Source organism: Babylonia areolata, chromosome 21 (genome assembly GCF_041734735.1).
Source record: "Babylonia areolata isolate BAREFJ2019XMU chromosome 21, ASM4173473v1, whole genome shotgun sequence".
NCBI classification, from domain to species: Eukaryota; Metazoa; Mollusca; class Gastropoda; order Neogastropoda; family Buccinidae; genus Babylonia; species Babylonia areolata.
Genome location: NC_134896.1, coordinates 3,688,406 through 3,711,436, shown reverse-complemented (window position 1 = coordinate 3,711,436; position 23,031 = coordinate 3,688,406). Strand labels below are relative to the sequence as shown.

At 44.9% G+C, this 23,031-nt stretch overlaps 1 protein-coding gene across 1 annotated transcript in view; it reads left to right on the top strand.

The window, feature by feature from the left end:
• Positions 1-1,662: 1,662 nt before the first annotated feature.
• Positions 1,663-23,031, top strand: part of LOC143296400 (S1 RNA-binding domain-containing protein 1-like) — a 42,393-nt gene continuing 21,024 nt past the window's right edge. Inside the window, exons 1-8 of the mRNA XM_076608295.1 lie at positions 1,663-1,723; positions 4,993-5,249; positions 6,612-6,729; positions 8,335-8,470; positions 11,213-11,309; positions 13,067-13,271; positions 18,327-18,532; positions 22,257-22,414. Coding sequence (XP_076464410.1) covers positions 5,038-5,249; positions 6,612-6,729; positions 8,335-8,470; positions 11,213-11,309; positions 13,067-13,271; positions 18,327-18,532; positions 22,257-22,414 — 1,132 coding nt within the window. The 5' untranslated portion in view covers positions 1,663-1,723; positions 4,993-5,037. The remainder of the gene's footprint in view (positions 1,724-4,992; positions 5,250-6,611; positions 6,730-8,334; positions 8,471-11,212; positions 11,310-13,066; positions 13,272-18,326; positions 18,533-22,256; positions 22,415-23,031) is intronic.

Below are 23,031 nucleotides of genomic sequence, written 5' to 3'. Positions count from 1 at the left end.
CACAGAAACACATGGAACAGGCCATTATTATTTACAAACACTGAATAGGCAGTACCCATCCCTGTGTTTTGACTACCAAATCGCCACAGCAAAACAGCACAGATAGTACACCATCAACCCACTCCACCCTCCCTCCCATCCATACCTCTGCCTTTGTCCTCCCCGGTGATATTCCCTGAGCCATTTCCTCAGCTGGCGGTTATGTTTCCTGAGATTCAACATTTCATTTCCTGTCCACTCCCTTGCTTACCTACCCTTTCCAATCATCAGTCGTCCCTTTGTTGCAACTGGTTACTGCTTTCCATTACTTGTTCATTCCAAACCACTCCATCCTTTTCTATCACTATCTCCGCCCCTCTCCACCCTGTGGGAGCGTGGCGATACTCTCCTGTGTGTGTGTGTGTGGTTGTTGTTGTTGCTGCTGTTGTTGTATTCTTCTTCTTCTTATTTAGTTTAGCGTCTTTTAACCACAAGTGTTATTTGACAAACATAGAGGAAAAAGACGGCTACAGGTGAGGGAAAAGTAACTGTTCATGCAGTGTGTGTGTGTGTGTGTGTGTGTGTGTGTGTGTTAGATAACTTATAATTGGTGAAATTTTGTGTAAAAAATGAGATTACAATATAACATCCTTAGAATGAAATACTAATGATAACAGTAAGCGAACTTAATTAAAGATTTGAATCAATATGATTAAGCACTGATAAGCAATATCATGTAACTTGATGTGAGTTGCAACATATGAACATGGGGAAAAGATATTAATTTGTTTGATATATTTAAGGCATATGGTTTAGGGGGGTGGGGTTATGCGTATTTGCATGGATTGTTCATGTTTTCGATTTTATTTATTGATTGTTTTCACACACACACACACACACCGGCAGGCTACTACTTTTCGCCCAGCTGCAAGCATCTGGACTAGCCGGCGCCCAGCTCCATCTTGTGTGGAAGCTGGAGAAAACAAAACAAAACAAAAACAACAACAGAAACAAAAAAACCCAAAAAACCTGTCACGGTTCTATGGAGTGTCTCAGTTTCACTGTTCCCATCATCAGTCTCATCACTTCATTTTGAATTCTTTCGAACTTAAAGAGGCTGCTTTGAGACATAATGAACCATAGTCGGCCATTGTTAATTACACCAAGAACGACTGTCAAGCAATAGCCGGAAGAGATGGGACAGTTTAGTCTATGCCGTTTTGCGTATTTCAGAACCGTGCATTCATCGTTTGCTGCATGCATTTTTTTTTTCTCAAGGCCTGACTAAGCGCGTTGGGTTACGCTGCTGGTCAGGCATCTGCTTGGCAGATGTGGTGTAGCGTATATGGATTTGACCGTACGCAGTGACGCCTCCTTGAGTTACTGATACTGATACTGATACTGCATGCACCTTGGGACCTGAGAGTGAAAAAAGGAAGAGGGTTATTGGTTATTTATACGAGCGGCGTGTTTTCAAAAAAAAAAGGGGCTAATCGTTAATGAATTTTAAGCTGAAAATCAACAGTTTGCGTCGGTATATTTTTGAATATCACATTTATTTTAAACATGTGCTCTCCCATGTTCACTCATTCCTGATCTCGAGCCTGATCCAAGAACACAATCCAAGGGAGACTATTCCAAGTCAACAGTAGAGTAGCCGGGCTTGATTGTTTGCGGGAGAAAACAACAGACACCGTGCAGAAGCGAAGGCATAAAAAGTACTGAAAAATCAACACAGCGATCGGTATGGGGCATGACCGCGAACCGACATATTTGTTTAATGCTTAGGTCATGCATATTTTGTATTTCTTACAGCACGTTGGATTCAAAATGGTGGAAACGGTATGACAGATGGACCGTGCCACGCTCAACATTCAAATGAAAAAAAAAAAAAAAAAAAAAAAGAAGAAGAAGAAGAAATCGATCGAATGTCAAGATCACTCAGGATACGACCAGACAGCACTTGAAGACCTAAGTGTTTTCATATCATACTCTAGTGAATCAGTGTACTCATGCCTGGAATATTCACATCGTCAGTCACCCACCACACTGAGCAAATCCAAGTATGGCACCAAGTACACATGCGGCGTTAGGTTCAATGTGACGAGCGTGTTGCAGTTTCAGTTTCTCAAGGAAGCGTCACCCCGTTCGGACAAATCCATATATGCTACACATCTGCCTAACCAGCAGCACACGCAAACGCACTCTGGCAAGCCTTGAGTGCATGCATATGTATATATGTATGTGTGTGTGTGTGTGTGTATCTGAGTGGATTTCTTCTGTAGAAATTTGCCAGCGGACAACTGTCATATTGCCGTGAGTTCTTTTTCAGTGCATGAAGTGCAACCTTGGTTTATTGTCTCGTCTGTATAACTAGACTTTCAATGGGATACAAACCCATACCCACATAGGCTGAACAGGGAGCACATAGCAACACTGAGTTAAGCAAGTCAAAAGCGTTCTAGTCATGCTGATTCTCTTCAATCATCTCACTGACATATATCCTTCCCATTACATTGCCATAAAACTGTAACACTGGCATAACCAACTCATTCATGTTGGAGATGCTGATGATACCAGCTTAGCATCTTAACCTTCGCTGGCTATCGTGGGTCGTACACGACCCAGAAAGGTACAAAAACGCAAATATCTCCGCCAATTCTCAATATTTTTCTACGAAATTTCAGAAATGCTTCCTACACCTAAAAGGCCAACTTTTGCCAAAAAATGAAAAAAATTCAATAATTAGTTAATGAGTAATTAAAGGTGGCATTTTAACTACACATGGACGCTTGTGTGGGTCATGCATGACCCATACCTTTTTAATAGTGATTTCAGAAGGTTTAATTTGCAGTTAGTGAAAGAAAATGAAGTTTTACTTTCAATAGCCTCACTATCCAACTACTCTCCCTCTACCCCCTCCTCCCCGCTGCGTCCCTTTCTCTAACAGCATGTACCTGTGTGTCTGAATATCTTTGTGTGTGTATAGGATGCTATGAGTCATCTCTCTCTCTCTCTCTCTCTCTCTCTCTCTCTCTCTGTGTCTCGCTGTCTGTCTGTCTGTCTCTCTCAGTGTCTGTCTCAGTGTCTCTCTCTCTCTCTCTCTCTGTCTGTCTATCTATCTATCTATCTCTGTGTGCATAAGTAGGGTTTGTATGTATGTGCATGTGGTGTTATGCATTTGTGTGTGTGATCAGTTGTGTGTGTATGTGCGTGTGTGTGAATGCGTGAACATGTGTTTCTTCTGAGTGTATGTGTTTGTGTGAGTCTGTGTGTGCATGTGTGAGCGCATGTGTGTGTAATCAGTTGTTACGATATGTTTTCCTTTTCTATATTTTATTATAAGCTTTGGAGGAATATACAGGTTTTTGTCTCTTTACAAAGTATGGGTCGTGCACGACCCACACAAGCTTTGGAGGAATATACAGGTTTTTGTCTCTAAAAGGTATGGGTCGTGGACGACCCACATGAGCTTCCATGTGTGGTCAAAAGTGACAGCGGTATGGGTCGTGGACAACCCACATGAGCTTCTGTGTGTAGTCAAAAGCGACAGCCAGTGAAGGTTAAAAGGCTGATGATGGTTGGAGGAATATTCTTGGAGACTGCTAGAACCTGTAAGTGTGAATCAGAGGCAGGTATATTTTAAAACTTGATGCAGTTATCTCTGCTTGACATTTCTTTCCCAATCAGCCAAGGGATTTCTTTGTTTGTTTTTTTGTTTTTTTTTAGACTGCATATTATTTTGTTTGCGAATTTATTTTCTTTCACTTTCAGAATTTAGATATTTACTGGATTCAGTGGACAGTAGCAAATTTGGGATTTCATGAAAAGCAACCTGTTTTCAGAGTGAGTTGCAACACACGCAAGAGGCAGATAAAAGAAGAAAAAAAGAACAAAAAAAGAACCTACCATGTGTAGTAAGAGAGCAGGTAGAGCAGGACTTCCTTTATATTTGGCAGCAGTGGTGCACCGCAAGCCTGATGAGATCCAGAACAGCCAAACAGCCACCGTTTCCTTTCGTTTTATCTACCTCTTGTGGAGTCCCCTCTCAGAGAGAAGCTGTATAAGCACCCTTTGATTTTTTTATTTTATTTGTTTTAATTTGTCTTGTCTTATTCTGTATCTAATGTGTGTGTGTGTGTGTGTGTGTGTGTGTGTTAGATGATAGAAAGGTGACATTTTTAACAGGCTTGCTTTGCTGTGATTCTGTTGTGTGTGATTTTGTTATTATAAACCAAATTTTACAATATGCTTGAAGGTGTTGTGTCATAGACTTCAGCACACTTTATTTCTCTTACTGAGATAATAAATCACAATCACAAGATAATTATTGTCCTTAAAAGGAGAGAGATCACGAGATAATTTATTTTCCTTAAAAGGGGATGCCTGGTGTGGTGGCACACAGTTAAATCCTATGCTATATAGTATAAAGTTATTCAGATTCTGATTCTGATTTTTTTTTTTTTTTTTTTTTTTTTTTTGTCCAGATTTAGCCAATTCCACAGTCAGTATTTTTACACTTTCACTCCAAGGTTCAGCTGGTGGAAAAGATTCTTGAGATAAAGTTAGAAACTGGAAAGAATTACTTGAGTTATGTTCTGCAGGAGATTCTTTTCAGTTTCTTTATTTCTTTGCAGTTGGAAGAGTTAACTCTCTCCATACGAACGGCGAAAGAGACGACGTTAACAGCGTTTCACCCCAATTACCACCATCAAAATATTGCAAGTGGAAGGCTCTTATACTGAAGAGGTGAATGTTGACAAAGAATACCACAATTCTGATGACAGAAGCTAAAGGTTGGGTCATTGAGACACCCACTGGACATCCGAGGGGTCTGTGTAGAGGAGAGGGCTGGCCGTACTGAGTGAGTTAAGACATTATAGTTTCTACATAGCTTTTTTCTTGTGTCGGTGAGGAGTCTGTAAACTATCACAAGTCAGGGTGTTTTTTTTTCCGCAATGTTTTACATATTCTGTAGATGTTTACGTGTTTTTTAAATATGATTTTTTTCAGGTCACATCCTTGCAATCCTGTGGGAGAGTGTGGTTCAGGCAGACCATGGCAGACAAAGACAAGATTGGTCCAGCATGGAAAGAAGGGAGTGTCATTTCAGAGACAGTTGATGAACAGGAGCGCTTTGTGAACAATGTGATCCATCTGCTGGACGCAGGTGCCACCATCCCCTTCATCGCCCGATACCGCAAGGAGCAGACAGGCGACATGGCTGTCAGCAAACTGAGGGAGGTTGCTGGTCAGCTGGATGACCTCAGGTAATGTCATGACTGGACTTCACCTGGACCCTTCATGCCCTAAGGGCCGTCCTTTCTGATTCAGTTGTGTTGAATGTGTATGTATGTGTGCATGTGTGTGTGTGTGTGCACGTGTGTGTGTACATGTGTGTGTGTGTGTGTGCATTGTGTGTGTGTGTGTTTGTGTGTGTGTGTGCTGATTATGATGTGAGGGTGGTCATTGTTTCTTCATGGTTGAATTTTTTTCTTGATTATTGTTGCGTCTGCTTTGTAACGTAATTTGTGAAGCACCATGAGTGACTGATTGTTCCTTGTTTTCTTGATCATTGTTGTTTCTTTCATGTTGCATGAATTGTGAAGTGCTGTCAGCCTGTCTGCGGGGAGCAGCGCTGTTGAAGAGCGCATCATTATTGTGATGCTGTAGGATTGGAAAGGGGAAGTACAAGTACCTGTGATGATTTTAGTAATAATGGATATTTCTTATAAAGTTCAGTTGCCAGAAAAAATATCTGGGCTTTACATAGCTGTATTTGAAAAAGGTATGCAATACACACACACACACACACACACACACACACACATGCAGACACACACACATGGCATGCTGAGATTAATACACTACGGATAAATCTGGATCACAAATGTTTAAAAATCTATAGAACTGTCTCATTATTACATAATATTTTCTTTTTCTTCTTCTTTCTTGTCTAATGAAAGCTCTGATTTATAATGTGTTTATTTTGAAAACAATGTTGAACATTTGTTTTCACAATGAAATGCTGTCACTTGGACTGTTGATGTGTAGCTTTTAAGTGTGAAGAATTGGCTGTGACATGTTGATGATGATGATATAGATACTTATATAGTGCCCATCCTCAGAGACCAAGCTCTAAATGCTTTACAAACATGGAGTCATTTGCACAACAGGCTGCCCAACTGGGTAGACCCAACTGAGTTGCCATTTGGCGCTCATCATTCATTTCCTGTGTCATTCAATCATGTTTCAGTCACACACACACACACACACACACACACACACACACACACACACACACAGACATGTAACATTTTACATGTATGACTGTTTTGTTTATTTACCCCGCCATGTAGGCAGCCATACTCTGTTTTCAGGGGTATGCATGCTAGGTATGTTCTTGTTTCCATAGCCCACTGAACGTTGACATGCATTGCAGGTACTTTAACATTTAGCATATTTGATCTTCTGCATGCGTATACACACCAAGGGGGTTCAGGCACTAGCAGGTCTACACATATGTTGACTTGGGAGATGAGGAAAATCTCCAGCCTTAACCCACGGGATGCACTGGGGATCATACTCAGGAGATGGTTGAGATGTGTTCCACTTTGCTGTGCTGTCACCAGGATGGTGAAGACGAAGATGGCCAGTGTGCACAGCAGCATCAGTGGACTGGGCAAGATGACCAAGAAGCTGGAGTGGACACTGAGGCATGCCCGCACAATGGAGGAAGTTGACATGCTGGTCAGTCTGATGTGAACAGTGAAAACTTTTCTTTTTATTCAAGCCTGTGAATTTGGGATGTTTTGTGTTCAACAGTTTGATGATGATGATGATGGGGGTGATGCTGCTGCTGCCATGGGGAGTTGAATTGAATTTTATGTGGAGTGAGTACCATGTCAGTAAACTGGTTCTTTTAATCTTGCCTCAATCACCTTCTTAACATTGTGTGTGTATTCTCTTTGACTGGATGTAAGAAGTGATGTGTGATCAGCCCTGAAATGGCCACATTGTGGTGGGCTGGGCTGGGCTGAGCAGCATGGATTGATTCACTGCTGTGGGGTCCGGTGAGGTGTGGGATCACTTGACCAGGCTGCATTGTGGTGTCAGTCACACCTCGGGCTGCAAACACCACCAGCGTTGATCAGGAAGTTTTTTGAGCAACGCTTCCAAAGACACATATGTGAAGTGGATAACCTGTGAGAGTGTGGTCGTAGTCTTTCCGTTTGAGACCTTAGCACACTCAACTCTGGGTAGGAACCAGCTATGGGCCAAAGAAATCCACCTCTGATGGGGCTCGAACCCATGTGCTCCCGGTCATCTCCATGGCAGGTTGGGATGAAGACTTTGTGGCCTGACATGGAAAGATCCGACTGTTTTTAGATTACATGGAAAGATCTGACTGTTTTTAGATTACATGGAAAGATCTGACTGTTTTTAAATGCATTTATTTTGTAAATAATGTTGAACATTCTCCCTAAGCTTTCACACACACACACATGCACACACACACACACACACACACACACACACACACACACACACACACACACACACACACACACACACACACACACACACACACACATACACACACACATACACATGCGCGCAGTCACACGCACATGCACACATGCATACACATTTGTGAGTTGTTTACCATTTGACCGATGAGAATTATAAATTCTATAATTAACTTTTTCTTTTAGATTCAGTTGTCATCTGATTTTATTTGGTTAGTGAGAATGTGCAATCAGATCAGTTCAGAATCGGTTCCTTTTTATTTTCATCTGTTCTTTGATTTGTGTTATTGTTTCTACCATTTCTTTCAGTATGCCCCGTACAAACCAGGGCACAGGGCAGTCATCTGTCCTACAATTAGTGCTGTTTCTGCTCTTTTCCCAGTATGCCCCGTACAAACCAGGGCACAGGGCAGTCATCTGTCCTACAATTAGTGTTGTTTCTGCTCTTTTCCCAGTATGCCCCGTACAAACCAGGGCACAGGGCAGTCATCTGTCCTACAGTTATTGTTGTTTCTGCCCTTTTTCCAGTATGCCCCGTACAAACCAGGGCACAGGGCAGTCATCTGTTCTGCAATTAGTGTTGCTATTTCTGCTCTTTTCCCAGTATGCCCCGTACAAACCAGGGCAAAGGGCAGTCATCTGTTCTGCAATTAGTGTTGCTATTTCTGCTCTTTTTCCAGTATGCCCCGTACAAACCAGGGCACAGGGCAGTCATCTGTCCTACAGTTAGTGTTGTTTCTGCCCTTTTTCCAGTATGCCCCGTACAAACCACGGCAAAGGGCAGTCATCTGTCTTACAATTAGTGCTGTTTCTGCTCTTTTTCCAGTATGCCCCGTACAAACCAGGACACAAGGGCAGCCTGGCGGAGAGAGCAAAGGCGGCAGGACTGGAACCAGCAGCCCTGGCCATCTTGGACGGGAAACCTGTCGACCTGAGCAAGTTTATCAGGCCTGGAGAGAAAGGTGTCCTTTGAAATATTTGCTTGTTGTATTGTATTATTATACTTTTTTTGTTGTTGTCACAATGGAGTTCTGTGTGTGAATTCAGCTTGCTTTGCCCAGGGAAAGCATATGGCAAAAGCTCAGCAGCTCCAACTTTTTTTGTGTTTTTTTTGTGTTTTTTGTATGGATTGGATTCATTTTTTGTCACAACAGATTGCTGTGTGTGAACTTGAGACTGCTGTCTCCAGGGAGAGCACACAACCACAGTACAGTGCCACTCCCCCTTTTTTGTTTTGTTTTCTGACTGCAAGTGTATTTCTTCTTCTTCTTGTTTATTTTAAGTTTAGATAATGTCTAGGGTGTGTTTGTGTGTGTGTGTGTGTTCTTTAATACGCGTTGGACTGTCAGTCTGAGGGTCCTGGGTTTGAATCTCGGTGCACCTGGTGGATAAAGGGTGGAGATTTTTCTGATCTCCCAGATCAGCATATGTGCAGACCTGCTAGTGCCTGAACCCCTTTCGTGTGTATGCGCACGCAGAAGATCAAATATGCACGTTAAAGATCCTGTAATCCATGTCAGCGTTCGGTGGGTTATGGAAACAAGAATATACCCAGCATGCACACCCCCGAAAACGGAGTATGGCTGCCTACATGGCAGGGTAAATAAATAAAAAACGGTCATACACGTAAAATGTTACATGTCTGTCTGAGTGTGTATGCGTATGCGTCTGAAATCTGATTGAATGACACAGGAAATGAATGATGAGCGCCCAGTGGCAGCCATCATTCGGCTCTACCCAGGTAGGCAGCCTGTGGTGCAAATGTCCCCGTGTATGTAAAGCGCTTAGAGCTTGGTTTCTCACCGAGGATAGGCGCTATATAAGTATCTACATCAATCAATCAATCAATCAGTCAATACTGCAATTTTATTAATTGTTATTTTTTAGGTATTGAGTGTTTTATTTTAATCCCAGACTGTGCCTAGTTTCTAGTATAGGACAAGGAGTCTTAATTTATTCATTCATTCATTATTATTAGTAGTAGTAGTAGTAGTGTTGGTGATTGTGGTGGTAGTAGTAGTAGCAGCAGTAGTATCATTGTTGTTATTATTATTACTGTCGTTGTTATCATTATTATCATCATCATCATCATCATTATTATTATTATTACTATTATTGTTGTTGTTATTGCCATTATTTATGTATTTGATTATTTAATTATTCGTCTATGTTATAAACTCTCTTTGATTTATGGGCTTATTTATTATTGTAACCTACTTGTTTATATTTGAAGGTCGTTTTACTTCGTTTTTAATAGTAATTTCTTATAACGAGTGTGAAATGGAGACTGATGGTGGGCACTTGGATATTTGATGCAGCTGAGATTGTGTGCTTCTGAGCATATGCAAATCAGCTGAATGGCTTATGTATGTCTATATTTGTACTATATAGAATTTAACTGTGTGCCACCACACCAAGCATCTCCTTTTAAGGACAATAAATTATCTTGTGATCTTGTATTTGTTTTCCTGTCAAAGAGGATTTTTCTACAGAATTTTGCCAGGGGACCGCTGTTGTTGCCGTGGGTTCTTTTATATGCGCTAAGTGCATGCTGCACACAGGACCTCAGTTTATCATCTTACCCAAATGACCAGTGTCCAGACCAACACTTGAGATCAATTGACGGGCGCAATAGCCGACTGGTTAAAGCATTGGACTGTCAATATGAGGGTCCCGGGTTCGAATCACGGTGACGGTGCCTGGTGGGTAAAGGGTGGAGATTTTTACGATCTCCCAGGTCAACATTTGTGCAGACCTGCTAGTGCCTGAACCCCCTTTGTGTGTATATGCAAGCAGAAGATCAAATACGCACGTTAAAGATCCTGTAATCCATGTCAGCGTTCGGTGGGTTATGGAAACAAGAACATACCCAGCATGCACACCCCCGAAAACGGAGTATGGCTGCCTACATGGCAGGGTAAAAACGGTCATACATGTAAAAGCCCACTCGTGTGCATACTAGTGAACGTGGGAGTTGCAGCCCACGAACGCAGAAGAAGAAGAAGAAGAAGAAGAGATCAATTGGAAGGGGAGAAAATACTTGTGAGTGTGGGACTGGAACCAGCGCTCAGATTCTCTCGCTTGCTAGGTGGACGCGTTACCTCTTGGCCAACACTCCACTGACAAAAGAGAAAAAGATGGAAGCAGACGTCTTGTGGTGGTTTGTGTACAGGTGTGTCAAACCGATCTGAGGTGGAAACCGGAGTGCAGCACATCATTGCTGACATCATGTGGTGGTTTGTGTACAGGTGTGTCAAACCGATCTGAGGTGGAAACCGGAGTGCAGCACATCATTGCTGACATCATGTGGTGGTTTGTGTACAGGTGTGTCAAACCGATCTGAGATGGAAACCGGAGTGCAGCACATCATTGCTGACATCATGTGGTGGTTTGTGTACAGGTGTGTCAAACCGATCCGAGGTGGAAACTGGAGTGCAGCACATCATTGCTGACATCATGTGGTGGTTTGTGTACAGGTGTGTCAGACCGATCTGAGGTGGAAACCGGAGTGCAGCACATCATTGCTGACATCATGTGGTGGTTTGTGTACAGGTGTGTCAAACCGATCTGAGGTGGAAACCGGAGTGCAGCACATCATTGCTGACATCATGTGGTGGTTTGTGTACAGGTGTGTCAAACCGATCTGAGGTGGAAACCGGAGTGCAGCACATCATTGCTGACATCATGTGGTGGTTTGTGTACAGGTGTGTCAAACCGATCTGAGGTGGAAACCGGAGTGCAGCACATCATTGCTGACATCATCGCCAAAGATAAGGAGGTCATGGAGGAAATCCGCAGAATGTGAGTGCTTCACGGTGTTTTGGTGAACTCTGTCATTTCTGTCTTTGTGTCTATATATCATTTCCAATTTAGTTTTATGGTACACACAGTCTCTGATGCGATTGTGTTTGTATACTGTTTCCAATTTAGTTTTATGGTACACACGGTCACTGATGTGTTTGTGTTTGTATACTATTTCCAGTTTAGTTTTGTGGTACACACGGTCACTGATGTGTTTGTGTTTGTATACTATTTCCAATTTAGTTTTGTGGTACACATGGTCACTGATGTGTTTGTGTTTGTATACTATTTCCAATTTAGTTTTGTGGTACACATGGTCACTGATGTGTTTGTGTTTGTATACTATTTCCAATTTAGTTTTGTGGTGCTTTTATGGTACACATGGCCACTGATGTGTTTGTGTTTGTATATCATTGCCAGTCTAGTTTTATGGTACACATGGCCACTGATGTGTTTGTGTTTGTATATCATTTCCAGTCTAGTTTTATGGTACACATGGCCACTGATGTGTTTGTGTTTGTATATACACATGGCCACTGATGTGTTTGTGTTTGTATATCATTGCCAATCTAGTTTTATGGTCACTGATGTGTTTGTGTTTGTATATCATTGCCAGTCTAGTTTTATGGTACACATGGCCACTGATGTGTTTGTACATTGTTTTCAGTTATGTATGTACTTTTTTGTGTAACAGACTATCCTTTTTTGCAATCTTTGTGACTGGTACACTGGGTAACAAAGATCACACACCATGTCTGTTAGGTTTCACACGACATGACAAGGCTGCATTTTACACATTTAAAATAAATCCCAGCATCAACCAGACTCAAGAGGTAGGAGACCTGCCGTGCTGGCCAGGAAATCTGAGCAGCACTCCCATCTGTGAAGTGGATGACCCTGGGGTGTATGGTGCCAGTCTTCCCATTTTAGCCTGTAGCTCTCTTAGCGCTGAAGAAAACACACCTCTGATGGGGATCAAACCTGCATCCTCCCAATCATCAGTCAATGACGCTGACCACTTCGCCACAGTGGCTGGTTACAGTTCTGATTTAGCAGCAGGGGATTTCCTGGCATTGATGCAGGTCTTCCAGTGAGCTGTGGCATTTCAGGTCTCCATTCACAACAGTGTCAGTCCTGTCAGGCATTCTGTTCTCCCATGAAGCAAATTGTTAGATTCAGCTGTTGGCAAATGATTTAACCCTTTGAGCCCTGAGTTCCTGAGCAATTTTAACCCTTTTTCCTGAGCTCCTGAGCCAAAATTTGCAAATAATTGGTATTTAATGTGTCACAGCAGATATAAAAAGAGTGCCCTGACCACCGCTTTACCGGTGGTAGAGAAAAATGACATAATGCCTAGCCACCGGTTGGGCGGTGTGTAAACACTTGTGTCGTGTTTTGCTATTGGTTGACTTATATTGAAATCGATCTTTTTTATCCAAAGCACATGCACAAAACACAGTGAAAAGGCACGACCATGTTGGTACTACGTTTGCTGACGTCAGAATATTACGGTTTTTCTGATTGGCTCTTCAATATAAGTCAACCAATAGCAAAACACGACAAGTGTTTACGCACCACTCATCCGGTGGCTAGGCATTATGTCATTTTTCTCTACCACCGGTAAAGCGGTGGTCAGGGCTCAAAGGGTTAAGGGCAGGCCTTTTTATTTCTCATGTGCAGTCATTATCATATTGCCCATCATTTAAGTGATGCGATTGTTGACCATAATGTTACCCATGTTTGTGGTTTGCTGGCAGATGTACGACGTCTCAGGTTGTCCTGCAAAGCAAGCAGTCCAAGAGCTGCAGCACTGACACCAAGAACAGCAGCAGAACAAAGGTGGATGCCAGCAAGGACAAGGTGAAGAAAGAGGCGGCCGGCAAGAAGCCCTCCAACAACAGCTTCAAGTTTGAACAGTACTTTGACTTCCAGTGCTGCGTCAGAACCATCAAGCCGCACCAGGTGAGAATCCAATCATCACAAAGGGCCGTTTCAGCACCGCACCAGGTGAGAATCCAATCATCACAAAGGGCCATTTCAGCACCGCACCAGGTGAGAATCCAATCATCACAAAGGGCCATTTCAGCACCGCACCAGGTGAGAATTCAATCATCACAAAGGGCCATTTCAGCACCGCACCAGGTGAGAATCCAATCATCACAAAGGGCCATTTCAGCACCGCACCAGGTGAGAATCCAATCATCACAAAGGGCCGTTTCAGGACCGCACCAGGTGAGAATCCAATCATCACAAAGGGCCGTTTCAGCACCACACCAGGTGAGAATCCAATCATCACAAAGGGCCGTTTCAGCACCGCACCAGGTGAGAATCCAATCATCACAAAGGGCCGTTTCAGCACCACACCAGGTAAGAATAGAATCATGTTACTTTTTCCCCAGACAGCTGCGCAGGGCCATTTCAGGACCGCACATGGTGAGTTTCAGTTTCAAGGTGTCACTAGGTGAGAGTTTCAGTTTCATTTTTGAGGTGTCAGAGCATGCAGGTAGATCCATATACACTACTCCAGATCTGCTGTAAACTGAAACTGCTGAAAATGAAAATACAGGAGCAGGTGTCTGACCTTCACATCAACCAACCTGCTGATATGGCCATGAGAGCCTATCCAGGTGAGAGGGGACACATGTATAATGTGTTATTATTGATACTTATATAATACCTATCTTTGGTCAGTGACCAAGCGCTAAGCACTTTTCAAACACAAAATCATTTGCACAGCAGACTGCCTACCTGGGTACAGCAGACTGCCTACCTGGGTACAGACTGCCTACCTGGGCACAAACTGCCTACCTGGGTACAGCAGACTGCCTATCTGGGTACAGACTGCCTACCTGGGTACAGACTGCCTACCTGCGTACAGCAGACTGCCTACCTGGGTACAGACTGCCTACCTGGGTACAGACTGCCTACCTGGGCACAGACTGCCTACCTGGGTACAGCAGACTGCCTACCTGGGTACAGACTGCCTACCTGGGTACAGACTGCCTACCTGGGTACAGCAGACTGCCTACCTGGGTACAGACTGCCTACCTGGGTACAGACTGCCTATCTGGGTACAGACTGCCTACCTTGGGTAGCAGACTGCCTATCTGGGTACAGACTGCCTACAGACTGCCTATCTGGGTACAGACTGCCTATCTGGGTACAGACTGCCTACCTGGGTACAGACTGCCTACCTGGGTACAGCAGACTGCCTATCTGGGTACAGACTGCCTACAGACTGCCTACCTGGGTACAGCAGACTGCCTATCTGGGTACAGACTGCCTATCTGGGTACAGACTGCCTACCTGGGCACAGACTGCCTACCTGGGTACAGACTGCCTATCTGGGTACAGACTGCCTACCTGGGCACAGACTGCCTACCTGGGTACAGCAGACTGCCTACCTGGGTACAGCAGACTGCCTATCTGGGTACAGCAGACTGCCTACCTGGGTACAGCAGACTGCCTACCTGGGTACAGACTGCCTACCTGGGTACAGACTGCCTACCTGGGTACAGCAGACTGCCTACCTGGGCACAGCAGACTGCCTATCTGGGTACAGACTGCCTACTTGGGTACAGACTGCCTATCTGGGTACAGACTGCCTACAGACTGCCTATCTGGGTACAGACTGCCTATCTGGGTACAGACTGCCTATCTGGGTACAGACTGCCTACCTGGGCACAGACTGCCTACCTGGGTACAGCAGACTGCCTATCTGGGTACAGACTGCCTACCTGGGTACAGCAGACTGCCTACCTGGGTACAGACTGCCTACCTGGGCACAGACTGCCTACCTGGGTACAGCAGACTGCCTACCTGGGCACAGACTGCCTACCTGGGTACAGACTGCCTACCTGGGTACAGCAGACTGCCTATCTGGGTACAGACTGCCTACCTGGGTACAGACTGCCTACCTGGGTACAGACTGCCTACCTGGGTACAGCAGACTGCCTATCTGGGCACAGACTGCCTACCTGGGTACAGACTGCCTACCTGGGTACAGACTGCCTATCTGGGTACAGACTGCCTACCTGGGTACAGACTGCCTAACTGGGCACAGCAGACTGCCTACCTGGGTACAGACTGCCTACCTGGGCACAGCAGACTGCCTACCTGGGTACAGCAGACTGCCTACCTGGGCACAGACTGCCTACCTGGGCACAGACTGCCTATCTGGGGGCAGCAGACTGCTTACCTGGGTACAGACTGCCTACCTGGGCACAGACTGCCTACCTGGGTACAGCAGACTGCCTACCTGGGCACAGACTGCCTACCTGGGTACAGACTGCCTACCTGGGCACAGACTGCCTACCTGGGCACAGCAGACTGCCTATCTGGGCACAGACTGCCTACCTGGGTATAGACTGTCTACCTGGGCACAGACTGCCTACCTGGGTACAGACTGTCTACCTGGGCACAGAATGCCTACCTGGGTACAGCAGACTGCCTACCTGGGTACAGACTGTCTACCTGGGCACAGAATGCCTACCTGGGTACAGCAGACTGCCTATCTGGGTACAGACTGCCTACCTGGGTACAGCAGACTGCCTATCTGGGTACAGACTGCCTACCGGGTACAGCAGACTGCCTACCTGGGCACAGCAGACTGCCTACCTGGGTACAGACTGCCTACCTGGGTACAGACTGCCTACCTGGGTACAGCAGACTGCCTACCTGGGTACAGACTGCCTACCTGGGTACAGACTGCCTACCTGGGCACAGACTGCCTACCTGGGCACAGCAGACTGCCTACCTGGGTACAGCAGACTGCCTACCTGGGCACAGACTGCCTACCTGGGCACAGACTGCCTACCTGGGCACAGCAGACTGCCTACCTGGGCACAGACTGCCTACCTGGGTACAGCAGACTGCCTACCTGGGTACAGACTGCCTACCTGGGCACAGCAGACTGCCTACCTGGGTACAGACTGCCTACCTGGGCACAGCAGACTGCCTACCTGGGTACAGACTGCCTACCTGGGTACAGCAGACTGCCTACCTGGGTACAGATTGCCTACCTGGGTACAGCAGACTGCCTACCTGGGTACAGACTGCCTACCTGGGTACAGCCTACCTGGGTACAGCAGACTGCCTACCTGGGTACAGACTGCCTACTTGGGTACAGACTGCCTACCTGGGTACAGCAGATTGCCTACCTGGGTACAGCAGCCTCCCTATCTGGGTAGAATTGACTGACAGCTGCCCTCAGGTGCTCATCATTCGTTTCCAGTGTAATTTAGAAAGCTTTTCAGTTACATTCACACACACACATATATATGATAGTGGATTTTTTCTTCAGAATTTTGCCAAGGGCAACAGGTTTGTTTCCGTGCGTTCTTTAATTTTGTTTGGTGTATGCTGAACATGGAACCTCAGTCTGTTTAGTCTCACCTGAATGACTAGGATCCAGACCACCACTCAGGGTCCAGTGAAGGGGGAGCAGATTGTGGTGAGTGTGGGACTGGATCCTGCAGGCTGGCAGACCTGAAGCTGATACACTATTTTTATTCTTTATTTGTCTGTTGAAGAATTGTTCAGGATGTTTCAGGGACCTGCCCAGTGTGCGTGCACTGTGTCGTTTTCATTTCCAAATCAACAGGGACGCATGTTTATGTGTTGTCTGGAGCACTGCGTCGTTTTCATTTCCAGATCAACAGGGACGCATGTTTATGTGTTGTCTGGAGCACTGCGTCTTTTTCATTTACAGATCAACAGGGAGACATGTTTATGTGTTGTCTGGAGCACTGCGTCGTTTTCATTTCCAGATCAACAGGGACGCATGTTTATGTGTTGTCTGGAGCATTGCGTCGTTTTCATTTCCAAATCAACAGGGACGCATGTTTATGTGTTGTCTGGAGCATTGCGTCGTTTTCATTTCCAAATCAACAGGGACGCATGTTTATGTGTTGTCTGGAGCACTGGTGTGTACTTTTGCTGTTTGTCTCATTGTGTTTTGTTTCACCAAAAATACCCGCCCTCCTAGAATTCAGCAATTTCAAGTCCAGTTTTACTTTCAGTTTCTCAAAGAGGCGTCACTGCGTTCATACAAATCCATATATCCTACCCCACATCTGCTTGGCAGGTGCCTGACCAGCAGCGTAACCCAACATGCTCAGTCAAGCCTTGAGTGCCTGCATATATATTTGGGTACCTACCATAGTGGATTTCTTGTACAGAATTTTCCCAGAGTACAACACTCATTGTTGCCATGGGTTCTTTTCCAGTGCACCAAGTGCGTGCTGGACACGGGACCCCGGTTTATCATCTCATTGGAACGACTATTGATGCTCAGTTTGATTTTCCAGTCAGTCAAACTTTGGTGAAAAGGCAAGAGCAGAATTCGAACCCAGGCCCTCACGGACTTTGTATTGGCAGACGAGCATCTTAACCTTTCTGCCACTTTCCTCCTAGAATTCTTCAGGCTGCTGAAACTGAAAATTGATTGACTGGTTGCTTCTCAATCTTATACAGTCTTCAGAAGACAAACACACAACTGGGTTTTTTTTTGTTGGTTTTATTTACATTGCGTCTCCTGTAATACAAAGTAAATGGATTTCACTTTCAGTCTGTTACAGTACAGTATATCAGTACATATCTGTATGTCTATCCATCTATCTCTGTCTCTGTCTGTCTGTCTGTCTCTCTCTCTATATATATTGCGCATGTGTGTGTGTGTGTGTGTGTGTATATATGAATGTATATAATAATATATATATAGGTAGATGGACAGATAGGCATAACAGATAGGCATAGATATGTACTGATATTATATATATATATATATATATAGAGAGAGAGAGAGAGATGATAAAAAAGAAAACAAAAAACAACAACACTGTCCGACAGCAAATATTGTGGTGCTTGCCTTCTTCAATGCTTGTGAATGAAAGTGACGTATTATAGAAACACGTCATCACTACGATATATATATATATATATATATATATATATATATATATATATAGAGAGAGAGAGAGAGAGACACACACACACACACAACATTTTTGCTTCCAGATTCTCGCCATCAACAGAGGGGAAGAGCAGAAAGTGCTGACGGTCAAAATCAACATGCCCGATGGTGTGAAGGTTCAATTCTCTCAGTTTGTGCATCGCAAGTTTGTCCGGCACTTCTTCCCTCCTCCCTGCTGCTCCCTTATTGAGAAGAGCATCGAGGACAGCTTTGACCGCCTCATACAGCCCCAGATGTGTCGTCATATCAGGTAGGACAGCCTTGACCCAGATGTGTTGCCATATCAGGTAGGTCAACTTTGATCGCCTCATACAGCCCCAGATGTGTCGTCATATCAGGTAGGACAGCCTTGACCCAGATGTGTCGCCATATCAGGTAGGTCAACTTTGATCGCCTCATACAGCCCCAGATGTGTCGTCATATCAAGTAGGACAGCCTTGACCCAGATGTGTCGCCATATCAGGTAGGACAGCCTTGACCCAGATGTGTCGCCATATCAGGTAGGTCAACTTTGATCGCCTCATACAGCCCCAGATGTGTCGCCATGTCAGGTAGGTCAACTTTGTTCATCTCATACAGCCCCAGATCTGTCGCCATGTCAGGTAGGACAGCCTTGACCCAGATGTGTCGCCATGTCAGGTAGGACAGCCTTGACCCAGATGTGTCGCCATGTCAGGTAGGTCAACTTTGTTCGCCTCATACAGCCCCAGATGTGTCGCCATGTCAGGTAGGTCAACTTTGTTTGCCTCATACAGCCCCAGATGTGTCGTCATATCAGGTAGGACAGCCTTGATGGCTGCATACAGCCTCATGTGTGTCTACATGTCAGTTGTGTTAGTGGTTTAGTGAATGAGTACAAAGTCAGGCTCTTTTGTCAGCCTGGGATGGGCTGTAATTACCCATGAGTGTTTTCAGTGTAATCTTGATAATAATGATGATAATAGTTTAAGCTGTCTAGCACCTTTCCGTGTCGAACATCTTCAGTTGCGCTGTAAATGTAAAATGCAACATGTAAAACATGCATCTAAACACTAAGAGTGCTGGATTCTCATCCAGGAATCTTGAGGTGGATCCCTGGTTTTGGCGCACCTGGTGGGTTAAGGGTGGAGATTTTTCCAGTCTCTCAGGTCAGCACACGTGTAGACTTGCTAATGCCTGAGCCCCCTTCATATGTATACACACAGAAAATCAAATATGCTTGTTAGGGATCATGTAATTCATGTCCGTATTTGGTGGGTTATGGGAACAACAACATACCCAGTATGCATACCCCTGAAAATGGATTATGGCTGCCTACACGGCAGGGTAAAAGAAAAAAACAACAACAAAAAACAAATGGTCATACACATAAAAAGTTATGTGTTTGTGCATGCGTGACTTGAACCTGACTGAGTGACACAGGAAACGAATGATGAGCACCCAAAGGCAGCTCTGTCGTCAGCTTGACCCAGGTAGGCAGCCTGTCGTGCAAATGACTCCATGTTTTTTTTTTATAAAGTGATTAGAGCTTGATCTCTGACCAAGGATAGGCGTTATATAAGTATCCATATCATCATCATCATCATCTTGGTTGCATGACCCTGCACAGACGTCCAACAAAACTGTTCATTCACAGACAAAAATATTTATGCGCAACACTCATCATACATATTATACATGAAAAAAAAAATCAAATGATGCACATATCATATCATAATACTTATTTAATTACACATACTTAACCGTGACCCAACTAGTGCAGACTCCGGCAGGGGTCTGACATTCCTGTCCTGTGCAAACTACTATCCGCCTATGCGGAGAAAATGAAACTACGGCCGATAACCTCCCGGAAGTAGGTAACCTACCCTTTGTCCCGCTGGCTAGCGCCCTCTTTTTCCGGCAGCCATTATTACTCATGTTCCTGTGCTCTCCATACGGCTAAGTTTTTTGTATTTTCTGTCTGTCTGTCGATTCTCCGGCATTCTTGTTTGTTGTCAAATTTTGTCTCGAACCAGGTCATATAATTATATGGTTCGATTGGGATCATGCGCTACTGACAGAACAGAGTGTAGCACAAGTGTAAGTGATGTCAGATGAGAAAGACAAAGATAAACAACTGACGTATGGATACATTATTATATCAGTGTGTGTAAATGAGGATCTCTCTCTAAATATACAACTACATGACAGTCAAGGAAAACTGGTGCAGGTAAACAGGTGAATAAGTGTGTGTGTGTGCTTGGGTGTTTTTTTTTATGCTTTAAACCTTTGAGCCCCGACCACTGCTTTACCGGTGGAAGAGAAAAATGACAAAATGCCTAGCCACCAGTTGAGCGGTGCGTAAACACTTGTGTCGTGTTTTGCTATTGGTTGACTTACATTGAAGAGCCAATCAGAAAAACCGTAATATTCTGACATCAGCAAATGCAGTACCAACATGGCCGCGCCTTTTCACTGTGTTTTGTGCATGTGCTTTGGATAAAAAAGATCGATTTCAGTATAAGTCACCGGTAAAGCGGTGGTCAGGGCACTCTTTTCATATCTGCCATGACACATTATATACCAATTATTTGCAAATTTTGGCTAAGGAGCTCAGGCAGAAGGGTTAAAATTGCTCAGGAACTCAGGGCTCAAAGGGTTAAAATCTTTTATGTCAGTTTAACACTCTGTACCCTGAGTACTGAATTATCCCCAACACCTGCTTGCTTCCCTTTGACTGCTTGTGGATATTTCTGTACTGCAGTGGGCACGTTCAGTATCACTTTCTCAATCAGTCGTATTCTCAGTCGGTGCTTTTAGCTTGTTGGCTTTAGCCTCTACTTCGTTTAAAAGTGTTTTCAGGGGAAATGAGTATGCTTCTGATGATGTTCTGTGTGTGTTGTCTGTGAACCATTGATGTGACAGTGCACTCAGCTGTTGTAGGGCTGTTCCATGTTGTGTGGGAAACATGGCTGTGACAGTGTTGTAGGGCTGGTCCATGTTGTGTGTGAAGCATGGCTGTGACAGTGTTGTAGGGCTGGTCCATGTTGTGTGGGAAACATGGCTGTGACAGTGTTGTAGGTCTGGTCCATGTTGTGTGGGAAACATGGCTGTGACAGTGTTGTAGGGCTGGTCCATGTTGTGTGTGAAACATGGCTGTGACAGTGTTGTAGGGCTGGTCCATGTTGTGTGTGAAACATGGCTGTGACAGTGTTGTAGGGCTGGTCCATGTTGTGTGTGAAGCATGGCTGTGACAGTGTTGTAGGGCTGGTCCATGTTGTGTGTGAAACATGGCTGTGACAGTGCACACAGCTGTTGTAGGGCTGGTCCATGTTGTGTGTGAAACATGGCTGTGACAGTGTTGTAGGGCTGGTCCATGTTGTGTGTGAAGCATGGCTGTGACAGTGTTGTAGGGCTGGTCCATGTTGTGTGTGAAACATGGCTGTGATAGTGTTGTAGGGCTGTTACATGTTGTGTGGGAAACATGGCTGTGACAGTGTTGCAGGGCTGGTCCGTGTGGTGTGTGAAACATGGCTGTGACAGTGTTGTAGGTCTGGTCCATGTTGTGTGTGAAACATGGCTGTGACAGTGTTGTAGGGCTGGTCCATGTTGTGTGTGAAACATGGCTGTGACAGTGTTGTAGGGCTGGTCCATGTTGTGTGTGAAGCATGGCTGTGACAGTGTTGTAGGGCTGGTCCATGTTGTGTGTGAAACATGGCTGTGACATTGTTGTAGGGCTGGTCCATGTTGTGTGTGAAACATGGCTGTGACAGTGTTGTAGGGCTGGTCCATGTTGTGTGTGAAGCATGGCTGTGATAGTGTTGTAGGGCTGGTCCATGTTGTGTGTGAAACATGGCTGTGACAGTGTTGTAGGGCTGGTCCATGTGTGTGAAACATGGCTGTGACAGTGCACACAGCTGTTGTAGGACTGGTCCACAGACACTGCAGTGCAGCTGCACTGATGGGGTACACAGTGTTCAGTGCACTGAGCGGAGGTTGGTGCACAATGTCCCCAGGTCGGAGCAGACGAAGGCTGCGGAGAAAGCGTCCATCGAGGTGTTTGGAAACAACCTGCACCGCCTGTTGCTGACCTCACCCGTCAAGGGCAAAACCGTCCTGGGGGTCGACCCAGGGTTCACCAATGGCTGCAAGACGGCAGTGGTCTCCCCTACAGGTAACAGGTGGAGGGGCGTCCACACAGGAAGCCTGAGATTCTTAGTGTGCAGGATCGAATCCCACTCGACACAATTTTTCTGCCCCTTTCACTAGACCCTGAGTCTGGACACTAGTCATTCTGATGTGATGATAAACCTAGGTCCTGTGTGTGGCATGCACTTTGTGCAGGTATGTCCATCATGTCCATCTGCATTCAGGAAACTTGAGTGTCCCCACCCCAACCCTTTTTTTTCTTTTTCTTTTTTTTCTGCTGGAGAGGTGTAAGCTAAAGAATGGTTGGAAAGATAGACAGGTGCACAGAAAAAGATACACAGAAAAAGAGATAACAGACAGAGAAGAATAGAGAACTGGCTTTGGAGCCCAGTGCAGTTTGTGCTGATGAGTTGTGCAGTTTGTGTGTTGATGAGTTGTGCAGTTTGTGTGTGTGCTGATGAGTTGTGCAGTTTGTGTGTTGATGAGTTGTGCAGTTTGTGTGTTGATGAGTTGTGCAGTTTGTATGTTGTTGAGTTGTGCAGTTTGTGTGTTGATGGGTTGTGCAGTTTGTGTGCTGATGAGTTGTGCAGTTTGTGTGTGCTGATGAGTTGTGCAGTTTGTGTGTTGATGAGTTGTGTTGAT